Source organism: Microtus pennsylvanicus, chromosome 9 (assembly GCF_037038515.1).
Source record: "Microtus pennsylvanicus isolate mMicPen1 chromosome 9, mMicPen1.hap1, whole genome shotgun sequence".
In the NCBI taxonomy this organism is placed as follows: Eukaryota; Metazoa; Chordata; class Mammalia; order Rodentia; family Cricetidae; genus Microtus; species Microtus pennsylvanicus.
The window spans coordinates 15,959,303-15,972,499 of NC_134587.1; the positions used below are offsets into that span (position 1 = coordinate 15,959,303).

Here is a 13,197-nt window from a genome sequence, read left to right on the forward strand (position 1 = left end):
GGACCTTGCTCCTTCTTTGCCTGAGCATGCACGCATTCCTTGAAACCTCGTGAGAGGTTCCCTGCTTACTAATGGAAGGATACACAGTGGAAGACAGATGTGGAAGATGGTTGCAGGAAGATGAGGAGGCAAGGAGGGATGCTGTGTGTGAAGGGAGAATGCAGGGAGGAGGAAGTGGAGAACCATAAACACAGATTTAAGAAAGAAAATTGACTCTAGACACCTAGAAAGATGCTTATAATGCACTAATGAGAAACTGCTTTGGAAAAATGTCATTTATTTAATTTTCTCAAAAATAGTGAAAGATTTCAGGTGTTCCAAATGACTGGTATGGGATCAGGACCATCTACTAAGCGCTAATGAAATAGATGGACGTAATGGAGCCAGGGACAGAGTTTGGAAGGATCACTGAACACTAGGGGCCTGGGTACAGCTTGGTGGTTTACTTGCTTCCTAGAAGGTGTGAAGAAGGTGTGAGACCCTGGTTTAACCACTAGAACTGAAAAGGAAAGAGCCAAGTGATGGGCACAATGATCTTTGGGAAACCAAGAGACTGAGGTAATACAGAGGCAAGCTGAGGAAAGGGGGCGACTGTCTAAATTCGGAGTACAGGAATTTTATATTCCAGACGTTTCCGGAGGAGCTCCCCAGGTGCTATGGAGTGCTGGTGGAGGTCAGGAGAGCAGCAGAAGTAAAGGGTTCATGATGGAAGACTGCAAGTCATCGGTGGAACACTGCACATTGCAGACATCATGGCTGCTTGCTAGTATACACAGCGTGGACGAAGAGACAGTCCCATCGCTAACGCTTTTAAATGTTAGTGGAATGCCACTACGGTCCAAGCTAGTGGTAAAAAGGAAGACTAGGGTGAGACGTGGTGGGAAAATATTTTATATGAGCCTTTTAGCAAATAGAGAACTTGAATAATTTCAGAGCGGAAGACAACAGGACACACATTTCAGCCTGGATATGATCTAAGTTGCCAGAGGACATAGTGTGGGTAGCTATATCTAACACACTATTGATTTTCACAGCCTCTCTCAGGCATGTAATATCAGCTCGTCCGCATCAATCAATAAGCCTTACAGAATACTCAAGTTAATATTTTCTAAATAACCGCTCGTTCATATTCTCTTCCTCCTCTCATCTCTATCCCCGTGATTTCACCATCTCATTTCTGACAACTAAACCTAACATGGAAGGACTCGGCTGATCTATCCCACACCCAGATGTGTACGTGACCTGGCGGTGATCTTCATGATGCCAGAGGTGGCCTACAGCTGGCTTCTGGTCTGTTCTCATAAGCTCAAATTAACTGGTTATTTTCCCAAAATAAGGGGGGAACCTCTTAATATAACAGTAACATTTCAGGAGCGACTTTATAACTGCTTATATTGCTATTTTATTAAATGTAGGACTAGCTTAGAATCTTGTTTTTAGGGTCAGTATCACAGAGTAGGAAGGATACTTTTAGTATCACTGAGTCTCACCTCCTGCTCAAACTTCCAGACACCCATAGTGAGCTTCTGCCTAACTGCTCCACAGTTGCATATATATATATGGAAATATGTATATATACATATATATATCAGGAAATATGTATATATATACATATATATCAGGAAATATGTATATATATACATACATATCAGGAAATCAAGGGATAGACTGCTGCAACTACCTTTGCAAAACGAGCCTTTCAAATACGATCATAAGGTGGTCATAACATCTGTGCTATTGACTGCAGGAACAGTCACTCTTTGGAGTCATCACTCACATGTGGCTGTGAGCACAGAGCCTGTGACATGAATTCTATTACATTCTTTGAAGTGAAATCCAAGTCTTTAGTGTACTTTAACTGCTTAATAAAGATTAAACGGCAGATGTGTCCCAGCTGTACTTCCAGGAAAGCCTGGCATTGAAGTCTACTTTCTACTGATTCTCTGTATTAAACCCTATTGTGAAATGGGGAACGAGGGAGAGGAGACCTGGATGAAAGCTCTAACTCATGTGTTTACGCACGGCGGATTCAGAGGAAAAGGTGGGCCGTGGGACGAGGGAGGGAAGGAGGAAGACAACCTTCTCGGCTCTTGGGAAAAGCATACACACATTGTGATAATTAATTTCCACTTGCTATGACTATAATAACTCCTAGTTGCACACCAGTTGTTGGATGTGAAAAGAACGCAACAGTGTGGAAGCCTTCTGTGACTTGGAAAACAATACCACGGTGAAAGACAGCCACTCCCTGCTCCTGTGTGCAGTTTAGGATGGCCACCCCTTGACCTTGTCACAATTTGTGGCCTGTATGGTATGCATTTATTTGTTGTAACACGGCTGCAGGAGAAATGATACGTTCCTTTAGGGACCATGTTTCATCACACAGCTTCTCATTGCTTATGCAAAGTGCCAAGAACCTTGAGAGGGCATGAAAAAGAAAAGCCGTTCCTCTCTTCCCTGAAGCTCTCTTTTCGACAGAATGACTGGTGAAAGAGTCGCCGGGATTTGGTGAAACAAAGGGTTCCTCGGGCCTATGGAGTCTGCTGCTTCTGTTCCGAGGAGAGTACAAACTACGACCTTGGTTGATCACTGCTAAGTGTGCTAGTTGCCTAGCAAAATTTAGAAGTTCAAGGAAAAAGCCAACGCATTCTCCCTAATTTGCATTTTGAAGCTGTCATTATCATAATGCGGTATGCTACAAATTGAACGCTTTAACAGGAGGCTGAGAACAGGGTGGCGTTTTGCGCTACCTCGGTGGCTGACACGGACCGACCAATCCTATTTTAATTTCTGTATTTGCGAAAACAACAAAACGCTGTAGTGTTCGGTGTGCTGGAGAGCATGCATTGCAGAGCACACCGCTCGCTTCTAGTGGAAGGAGGAAGCCATGATGCCTGAAACTTAAAGAAGGGCAACCACACTTCCACAATCTCAGTGTGAATCCAAATGTTTCATATTGCTGCACAGGCTTAATAGGCTTAAATTTTCCTAGCCAGGCAGGAAGCAGAGGTAGGTGGATCTCTGTGAGTTCGAGGCCAGCTCTGGTCTACAAGAGCTAGTTTCAGGACAGGCTCTAAAGCTAGCTACAGAGAAACCCTGTCTCGAAAAGCAAACAAAAACCAAACAAAACAGAGCAAAATAATCCTTCCTTATTTCAAGACAAGATGCCATCTTCATTTTTGAATTTTTGCTGGTAGAAAAGCTAGGTAGGGGAATAGGACTCCAAAAGGTTACAATCATAGATTCCCATCAAGAAGATACTGCTAATACACTTTTGTCTAATCTAGTTGAAATAGTAAAGAAAATATTTTCTAAAATGTTACACATTGATTTCCTGGAGTCACAAATAATTGTAACCATTATTAATTTTTCTTTGAGTCAAAGTGTCCCTATGTAGCCCTGGCTGGCCTAGAACTCATTATATTGACCAATCTGGCTTAAAACTCATCAGGATCCAACTGCCTATGCTTCCCAAGGACTTGGATGAAAAGTATGTTACTACACCAGCACCAAAATCCATTTTAAAAGAAACAAACAAAAACGTTCCCTGCTGTTCTCACACTGGCTGAAAAGCTCTTAGCCTACGTATTTTGGGTAGAAGTCTGTCATTTGATTCTATGCTATTTCTACCAGCTCATCTCCCACCCCGCATAATATGAAGGCAAGAAGTAAAACAGACTACTATCTAGAAAGGATGCTGTCACCAAATTAATAACTGCACTGCCTTTAAGAATTAGAATCTGTAAAGCTGGAATAATGACTCAGCAGTTAAAAGAAATCTGCAGCTCTTCTAAAGGATCCAACAATGGTTCGCAGCACCCACCTGGGGCAGCTCACAACTACCTTTGACTCCAGCTTCAGATGATCAGAGACCTTATTTGGTGTCCCAGGCACCTGAACACGAGTGGTATGCACACACACACACACACACACACACACACACACAGAGAGAGAGAGAGAGAGAGAGAGAGAGAGAGAGAGAGAGAGAGAGAATAAATCTTAACAAGAAAATCAGAAGCTGTTAGATTCTTCTTAGTACCTGGTTACAATGACACTTTGATAAACCTAAGACACTCCTTTCTCCCTAAGAGCCAATAGTAAACAATGATCCCAAACATTTCAGGGACTTCTTAGACATTATAGAGTATGTTCTCTGATGGGAAAACGAGGGGCTGGATCCGTAGCTAACATGCCTGCTGTACAAGAATGAGACCCTGAGTAAGATGTAAGAACCGGGAAAAAAGTCAACACACACACACACACATACACTCACGTGCATGCGCGCGCTCACACACAGTCCTTCATGCAATTTCTCTCCTCTGTTCTGCATACGTCAATAAAAGGTGAGGAACAATGATCGATTGTTTTTTTGCAGTGCAACTTTGAAACATCTCACTTGAGAATGCAATATAACACTAACAGAATTAAAAATTAGTGGGTATAAAAAACCCATCCATCAATCTAATCTTTCAACAAATCAAATCGTTTCCAATTTTCAGGTCATGGAACCAGTCTCTGCTTCTGAGCATGCACAGCTTTCCCTGCGGGTATAAAGGAGATTCCGCCTCCTGCCTTTCTTCACGTTATCTCATAAACATTTCACATTATTGTGTGATTTTTATAACTACCATGAAAATAAATTCATTAATGGGTTCCTGTAACATAATGAATCATTTTCCCACTCTCGAATATGCTGCAATCCTTCCCCACCCCGTCTTCTCTTGCTACCAACATTTTCACTTACAGAATTTTCTGTTGCTTTTGAGGTTTCCCTCTTCACATGTATTCTCTGAATACAGAGTCAGGAATATCTGAGTGGGTCTTCTACTGAGAAAGTACTTTCTGAATTTCACAGTCATTAACAGCAACATGTACACCTACAATGTATACCGCGGCTTCTGCCAGCATTTCGGTATTAGCATTTTCTATTACAGGGAAAAATACTAGCTTCATAGCGGCGAAATCTTTATGATTTCATATTAATAAAATATATACTCTTTTAATCTATGTTTTATTACTATGATTGCTAAATGCTTTACTGTATGAGGTGATTATATTTTCTACTGTGGATTATCTCTGGGGTATGCCTTAGTTGGTGGCTCTTGTGAGGGCAGGAGTGTGTCGCAGTTGGAAGAGGGCTTGCCTAGCATACACGAAGCTCTGGGTTCAATCCCTACCATGACGTAGACAGGGCAAGGAAACATGGGCCTGTAATTATGGCATTTGAAAGTAAAGGCAGAGGAGCAGAAGTTGAATTTCAAGAAGACTATTTTCTTCTCTACATGGCAAATTGGGGGCCAGCTTTGGATACATTAGAAACTGTCCCCCCCAAAATTATTTATACATGTGTTTTTATACACTAGAGAATAATTGTATACATTATTAAATACACATTTCTAATATAAGCTGTTTCTTTTTTACTTTGATATTTTACAGCAAATATGCTTGATATTTTAATATCATTAAGTATGTCAAATGTGTACCAATGTGAATTCTTCCTATTCCTTCAAAACACACAGCAATCCTACCAAATGTCTTATAGATGCAAATTCATGATTCATTATCTTTCAGTTTTTTATTTAGTCAATATGGAGCACACTTTGTCATAGCATGAGAAGAGAGTTTATATTGCTTCATTTTAAAAATTGTTAATTGTATGAATATTTATTAAAATCCTCCTCCTTAGCATTTGATATCAGTTATTTTCTTTATATTAATTTCTTGCATATACAAAGTGAGAATTCTCTATACTTTGCTAGGTAAAGCATCACAGGAAAAAACCCAACTCTATCGCTGTGAGTGATAATTTGATATCTGGAATGGGTTTTCAACATTAGGTCTTCTCTTTACTTGTGTTCATTACGATGAGTCATTGTATTTGAGGCCTCTGGTTTCTGTCACACTGTCAATCCTGGGCTACGCCTTCTTTTTAAAAATATCTTCTTATAATTAACTTATTTCTCAATATATTGTTTTTGTTTTCTTTTTGAGACAGGGTTTCTCAGTAATTTCCTGGCTGTCCTGAAATTCACTCTGTAGACCAGGCTGGCCTGACCCACCTGCCCCCGCCTCAGTGCTGGGTTAAGGGTGTGCACCACCACCACCTGGCTCATTTCACCTCTTAAAACAACCTACTTGATGGTTAATCGGGACTTGACCTCTGTTATCATAAACCAATCCAGAGAGCATATATAACTTTATATACAAAGATATAATATACACCTTGATTAAATCTTTTGTAATAAACAATACTATTTTTAAAGATGACATTTGTATTATTGTATAGTAAAGGAGCTGAGAGAGATAACGGGAAAGATAAAAACTATGCCGTGAGACACGTGCAAACAGCTAAGCTCAAGTTGTGGACACTCTTCGCTCTGTCACCAGTACCGTGACCACGTCTCCAGCAAAGATTAGGTAATATCAGAATCCATGGCGCAGCGTGTGCATGATATGAACACCTCACCTGCCATGTTTGATGAAGCTGATGTTGCCTTCATCGCTGATATCAAAGCCAGAGGTCCACATACCTCTTTCACATCAGAAACACAAGCTTACCTCGTAACCTCATGATATGTACAAACCATGTGCTGTTCCCACGGTTTATTACTTTTCTGCTTTACCAGTTGTAACATCTTTTCTTACTTTCCATTTATTTCAGATTGCTCGGAGGAATATTGCCAATTATAGCATGTACACCTCAGGCTCAATGTTTATGGAGCTCTTTATGGTCTCTTTTTAAAAGTTTGAATCATTGCTTGTTTTTTTTTTTCCCTAACGGAGGCTGTCACCATTCCAAAAGCAAGGAGATGTTTGAGATTCACATATTAATAATATCAGCTAATAAAACAAACAAGGCTGGCAAGATGACTTAGTGGGTAAAGGTGCAAAGCACCAAGCATGGGGACCTGAATTTGAGCCCTGAAATCCACAGGGTGGAAGGTGAGAATCAACTCCCACAGATTGTTCTCTGCCCCCGACCTGTGCACGGCTTCATGCACACGCTGCCCCCTCACTGTACACAAAGCCAATAATACATACATGCAGCTTAACAAAACAAAAGACAAAAGGCCATGCATTTGAAGGAGAACAAGGAGGAATTCATGGGCGGGTTTGGAGGGAGGAAAGGGAAGAAGGAAATGATGTAATTCTTATAGTGTAATCTCAAAAGACAGTTTTACAAAAGTCCGGCTGTCTACCATGATATTCTTTTGTTGTTGTTGTTTTGGTTTTTTGAGACAGGGTTTCTCTGTAGCTTTGGAGCCTGTCCTGAAACTAGCTCTGTAGACCAGGCTGGCCTTGAACTCACAGAGATCCCCCTGCCTCTGCCTCCCAAGAGCTGAAATTAAAGGAGGCATGAGCCACCACTGCCTGACTCACAGTAAAATCTCTTTGTTTTAAAAACATAAGTCCCTTGCTTATGTAACTAGTCCATGTCAGTTTCTTGTGCTTAGGTTGCAAGAGCTTCCGAATTTTTCACAGCCCTTCTTTAAAGCTCGCATTACTGAGGCGACAGCATTGCAGAGAAAGGAATGGAGGACACAACACACATCCTTATTTTCACCTCAGTGGACTTTGTAACGCACTGGGTGCAAAAGAAGTACCTGGGAAGGGGCTGCAGCTGGGGAGAACTTGGAGCCTCTCACGCTTCAGTGTGTGACCGAGCAAACTGTTTCCTAACACCGCCAACACTTTCCACTAGCATACGCAAAATGCGACCTTTCATTTCCTCCCGGATCGTTTCGGCTACGGGGATATGCCTGCTTTCCTACCGTCAGTTCATGCCTTACTCCATATTTCCCATCTGTGCCCCGTGTACTATATGCTTCCTTGAAGAGCTGGAGGAAAGCCACGTTTGCCAACTCAGTGGGTAACAGGACCAAATAAAACACTGCTAACTCTGCTTACATAATGGAATCCACTGAGGTGTGTCTCAAAACTATCTCGTTTTTATTTGATTTTTCTATTTCACTGATTACTGAAATTTAAAAACACACGTCTAGCCATAAAGGTAAACATGAAAATGACCAATACTACACAAGATTTCCTCCCCCGCCCCCGCTGCCCCGCCCCCTCGGCAGAACCTGATAGCAGCTCCGGAAGCGGTTCCGGTACACGGGTACTCACGGGTGAAGTGATTAGAGGTGGACGGGTTGACGCTATCCCCGCTGTCCGCGCTCTCACTGCTGGAGACTTCGTCATCTGATTCCCGGGCAGAGGAGCAGGGCGAGGAGGCGTCCACATCTTCAAACTTCCTCTTTAAGATTCCACTCATAGCTGCAGCGTTGTTACATGTACCTGGAGCGGGAAGGAGCAGCCAAACGTTGAAATGTGACTGCGGACTGTGGGGCCAGCGTTTCCCATCAGTTTCTCATGTGACTTGGATACATGGGCTGAGCTGTAGCTGTCCCATGAAAGTATCACGAAGCAGATTTCTTTTTCTATTTCAAGTTAACAAAAAAACAGGGTGAAAATTAATTGGAGTCCTTGACACTTCAGTTAGTCCAACATTTCAATGCTTTTCGAATGTCTTTAAGAAATAGTTCAGGAAGGCAGTGGTGGCCCATGCCTTTAATCCCAACACTTGAGAGGCAGAGGCAGGCAGATCTGTGTGAGTTCGACGCCAGCCTGGTCTACTAGAGTTTGTTCCAGAACAAGCTCCAAAGCTACGGAGAAAACCTGTCTTGAAAAACAAAAACAAAAACCAAACAAGAAAGAAAGAAAGAAAGAAAGAGAGAGAGAGAGAGAGAGAGAGAGAGAGAGAGAGAGAGAGAGAAAGAAAGTGAGTTCGGCTTAATGCAGTACCGTTAGTCTTTTTGTTGGAAAAATAAGAAAATCCACTTGAGTTCATGGAATTCTGTTAAAAAAAAAATAAAATGGCAATGCCCCCAAAGTCAGAAGTGATTACCGCTCTGTGCAAAATCCATCTAGGAGAAACACTGAAAGTAGGATGCAAATTTTTTATATTTAGAAAATTTCAAATTCAAGGAGCCTAGTTAGCAGAGCATAATGAAGCATATGAAATCAATTCTGAATTTTAGGTGGTTTCCATTTTAAAGCTGCTGCATGATGAACTTTGATCCCATGCTACCTGATTGTTGAAGCTGCTGTTACCTTTCCAGAAATTTCCTGAGGCTCTGAGGCTGGCGACTGAACTGAGTGGAGCCACAGAGTGACCAGCGGACATGTCTCCTTCTAAATTATTTGCTTTGCATGAATGAATTTTCTCTTCCCCGGGTGCCTGCTTAGCCCTCATCATTCCTCTTTTACCCTGACAACCAGTTAAAGGATACCAACTTTCTTCTCAGTATAGTGATAGTTTAGTAAATATATTAGCTCAGGTATTTCAGTACGATCTCCCTTGGAGAAATTAAAAGTTAACTTAGCCCAAAATATTGCAAGTTGATTCGAGACATTTGAACTCTCGCGTAAGTTCTCCCCTTACTTACACAGCCGTCAGTCAGTCTGGTAGATCAAGAGGGAACGAGTCCCTTAAAATTATTTTAAAACCACTCATTTAAGTGATCTTAGAACTGCTCTCAGAAATCTCGGAAAACCACCCTTGGCCTGTGCAGATCACAGCATAAGCGCCTGCTCAAATGCCCTGGGCTGACCCGGCTCTCGCCAGTCTGATCTGAGTTCTCAAAGTGCACTAGCTGAAACAGTAGCAGCAGTGCAACCTGGGAAAGAGACGCTCAGCAATGCATCTTTCGATGTGTGAGCCAGCTCTACCAACTCAAAAAGACGCAGGCATTAGAGTCTTTTGCGAAGCAACAGGCGGGCATCTCTGAGACATCTGAGAAACCCTTGCCAAATGTTCACTTTGTGTTCCCGCACCTTCTTTCTTGGATTTTACTCTCCATGAATGTGTTGGACACAACTCGGTGCCCAATTTCAGGTCAATTCTCTGGCCACCTCTGGTGTGACTTTTAAGAAAATCAAACATTGACGTTAGATGCATCATGTCTTTTTTCTTAATTTCAATTTAATTCTTCTAGGAAAGGGCCGAGTAGCTGATATGTTTAACTCATAGAGTGGAGAATTTTTTTTTCTTAAAAGGTAAAAGCAAGCTACCTGCTGTCGGAGCAAGGGATCACTCTGATGGGCTCCTTCAAATAGCAAAACACCTCAAAATTAGTTAACAGCTTTATTAAATGTTCAGCTTCTGCCTGATTGAATTAGCTATGGAGATAGCTGATAGCCACAGGAAAACATATCTCTGTCCATTCTCCTGAGAATAAAATCTCTATTCTTCTCTCATTTTACCACTATTCAGATTAGCCTATTATTTTCTTCATCTCAAAGGGTGTGAAAAGCATAAAATGCTCATGCATATCTGAGCCAGAAAAGAGGGGGAAAAAGGATATTTTAAGTGGAGTCTTGAAATAAAAGTAGGACAGGATATAAATTTTAAAATGATTTCACTTCAAGCAAGATGCAAAGCAATTCATGAGGGAGAGACTCCCAAGACACAAAATAATACGAGATGGAAAGCTACGGTCAAGATACACATTTCTGTAACAAGATACAGCAATGGAAGCCATTCCAGCATCACTGCGGAGTTTTACTCCCTTCACCCCCAGCTTCTTAAGCAGGTTTGGATTTCCCAAAGTGGAGGAACAGGAAATCTCTCAACAGGGAGCCCGGCCCAAGCATCATCTAAGTTGGCCATGGGCGATCCTCTCTCCTATCTCAGTCCCTCCAGCAGGAATTGTTGATAAGATGAAGATCGACATTTTTGCCTTTCTTTGTTAGTTCTTTTCAGACAAGAACCACAGTGATGGAGTTAAAGGCTGGATGCAGTTTCTGTCTTAGAGTCTGGGAACCGAAGGGCGTCTGCTGAACAAAACACAGAGGACATGGGCTTAGTGGGGCAGCATCTCCTGTGAAGCTGTTGAGGGCCCAGCTCCCCTGCGCAACAATGAAGTGGGCTGGATATCTGTCTTCTCTCACTATATGGGCATATCAGACTATGGAAATGAGACGGGAAGGGCAGGAATGGTCCACTCCTTTCTGGTGTATAAGCTCTGACATATTTAATAGAGTGGAAAAGGGAGATGCAGTCACCTCCTTTTTTATCTCTCTGATCTTACTAGGAGAAGGGAGAGTACACAAATTTAGGGAGGTAATATTGTTAGCGTGTGTTATCTGCCAACTTGTTATCCCCCAGGTGGCCCATCTCAGAACAATCTGTGGCTGCACAGACACAGATTCAGGTGATGACAATGGATGTTCATCCTACCCCTATCATTGCTCCCTAAAAGCACATACTCTACGTTTTCCTTAAAGGATGAGACACAAACCGGATGGTTCACAAAACAGGAAGGGATGGACATTTCAAGTAGGTTTTACACAGAAGGAAAGGCCAAAGAACAGTTGGGCAGGCACTGATTTATCCTGAACGTAAGACAGTGGGAAGCTAGAGTAGCTATCTTTCTCAGCCATCTCTGTCCAGTTCAGAAGACGTGCCAGTCCCAGGCACTATCGCTACACTTGGACTGGGGAAAATGCCCATCATTCTCCTCTCCTTTGAGATTTTTCTTTGCATTTGAGCTACCTTCCTAGTTACAGGCAGAATGAGGAATTTAAAATACAAAAACCATCATCATACCAGTCTGACGCTTAAAACTCCAAAATACCTTCAGGTCATCTTACAAGTTCAAATTCCCCAGTGCCTTTAAAAACTCAACCTTCTAGCTTGACCAGCTGTGTCATTGATTTGGGGGCCTCTGCTTCACTGATATTTCAGTTCTAAGGATGTTTCAGCGCCTTAAACCTTGTACTTCTCTGTCTTCTAAGTTACTTTGGATAACTGTCCTCTTAACTACATTTTCGTCTTTTTCTGCAGCGTTTACTACTTCCCAAATCTCTAACTGAATCTATGAGTCTCTACATGTGTTAGCATTTTAGCCTCTGATAACAGAGAGAAGGGGAGGATCCTTGGCTTCCTTACTGATGTTCCGTGGTTAGAAGAGCACCTTCTATGTGACAGGTACACAGTGGATGCATGTTCACATTCTGAATGAAATCCCTCACTTCTAAGCCTTAATTACGATGTTTGCCCTTCTAGACTGAAAACTCCAGGAAGGGAAATCAGGTATTCACCCAATTCATGGATCCATATCCTGTAACAAGACAGCTGGAATATTTGATTAAATGTGCATCCAAATGAGATGAAACCAACGTCAAAATGTTCCCCCACTTATGAAGCCAATTATAAGCAGGACATGCCCAAAAGGTACTTTCAAAACTCCCGGACCGGTTCACCCAATGCAAGATGAGATGGGAAAAAAGGAAACTTGCGATCATAGCATGACCAGAGTCAGGGCTGCAGAAAGTCTTAGATAGCTTGGCTCAGCTTTGCGGTCACTATGACTAGGGTCCAGTAACTTGTCAGCAGGTCTCGTAGCTTGAATTCAATGTTCCAAAAACTGATTTATTTCGGGGATCTACTGAATTAGGGATGTTGGCCTCTAATCAGACAATTTCTTGATCAGCTGGCAGAAAGGGGATGGATACTAATCCAGGGGCTCTCACTGTGGAAGGCAACTCCGATTGAAAGCCAGTGTCCTGCTACCTGATACTTCTTTTCATTTATTATCATAAGCCTGGAATTTAGTTGACTAGATGCTTAACCTAGATCTCCATTCTCTGTTTGTAAAACTTCTTATTTGTGACACACGGTCTCACTCGATAGCCCTGGCAGACCTGGAACTCTTTTACCCAGCTAGCTTGAAACTCAACAGATCCACCTGCTTTTGCCTCCAAGTGCTGTGGGTTAAAGTCTCATGCAATCACATCCAGCAACAACCCCTTATTTTGCTCCCAAATCTAATTAAGAACTGCTTTATGTTAAAACATTAACAAACATGTTTACTAGCATACTGTTCTTAAGTTACATAAGCTATTTATTTCACATTGTATTCGATATAAGCACTGTTCAGACTTCTATGAACACATTGATGAAAACGCACTCTGAAATAATAATTTAGAAAAAAATAAACGTTATTCCCCTTAACATATTTCTAACTTACTTACATAAGAAAGAGCGTGGGGAGATCCGAGGGGAAAAAAAACAAAAAATATACCTTAACAATAAATAAATAAACCCCACTCTAATGAGGACCAGGCTATCTAATAAAATGTGGCACTCTAGAATTTAAAATTTAGGATTTAATAAGTGAAAATGTAATACAC

At 41.7% G+C, this 13,197-nt stretch overlaps 1 protein-coding gene across 4 annotated transcripts in view; it reads right to left on the reverse strand.

Moving 5' to 3' along the window:
• Window positions 1–13,197, reverse strand: part of Csrnp3 (cysteine and serine rich nuclear protein 3) — a 172,205-nt gene that overhangs the window by 62,338 nt on the left and 96,670 nt on the right. For all 4 annotated transcript variants that reach the window (XM_075985002.1, XM_075985003.1, XM_075985004.1 and 1 more), the window contains one exon: window positions 8,128–8,298. In XM_075985002.1, the coding sequence (XP_075841117.1) occupies window positions 8,128–8,298 (171 nt within the window). The remainder of the gene's footprint in view (window positions 1–8,127; window positions 8,299–13,197) is intronic.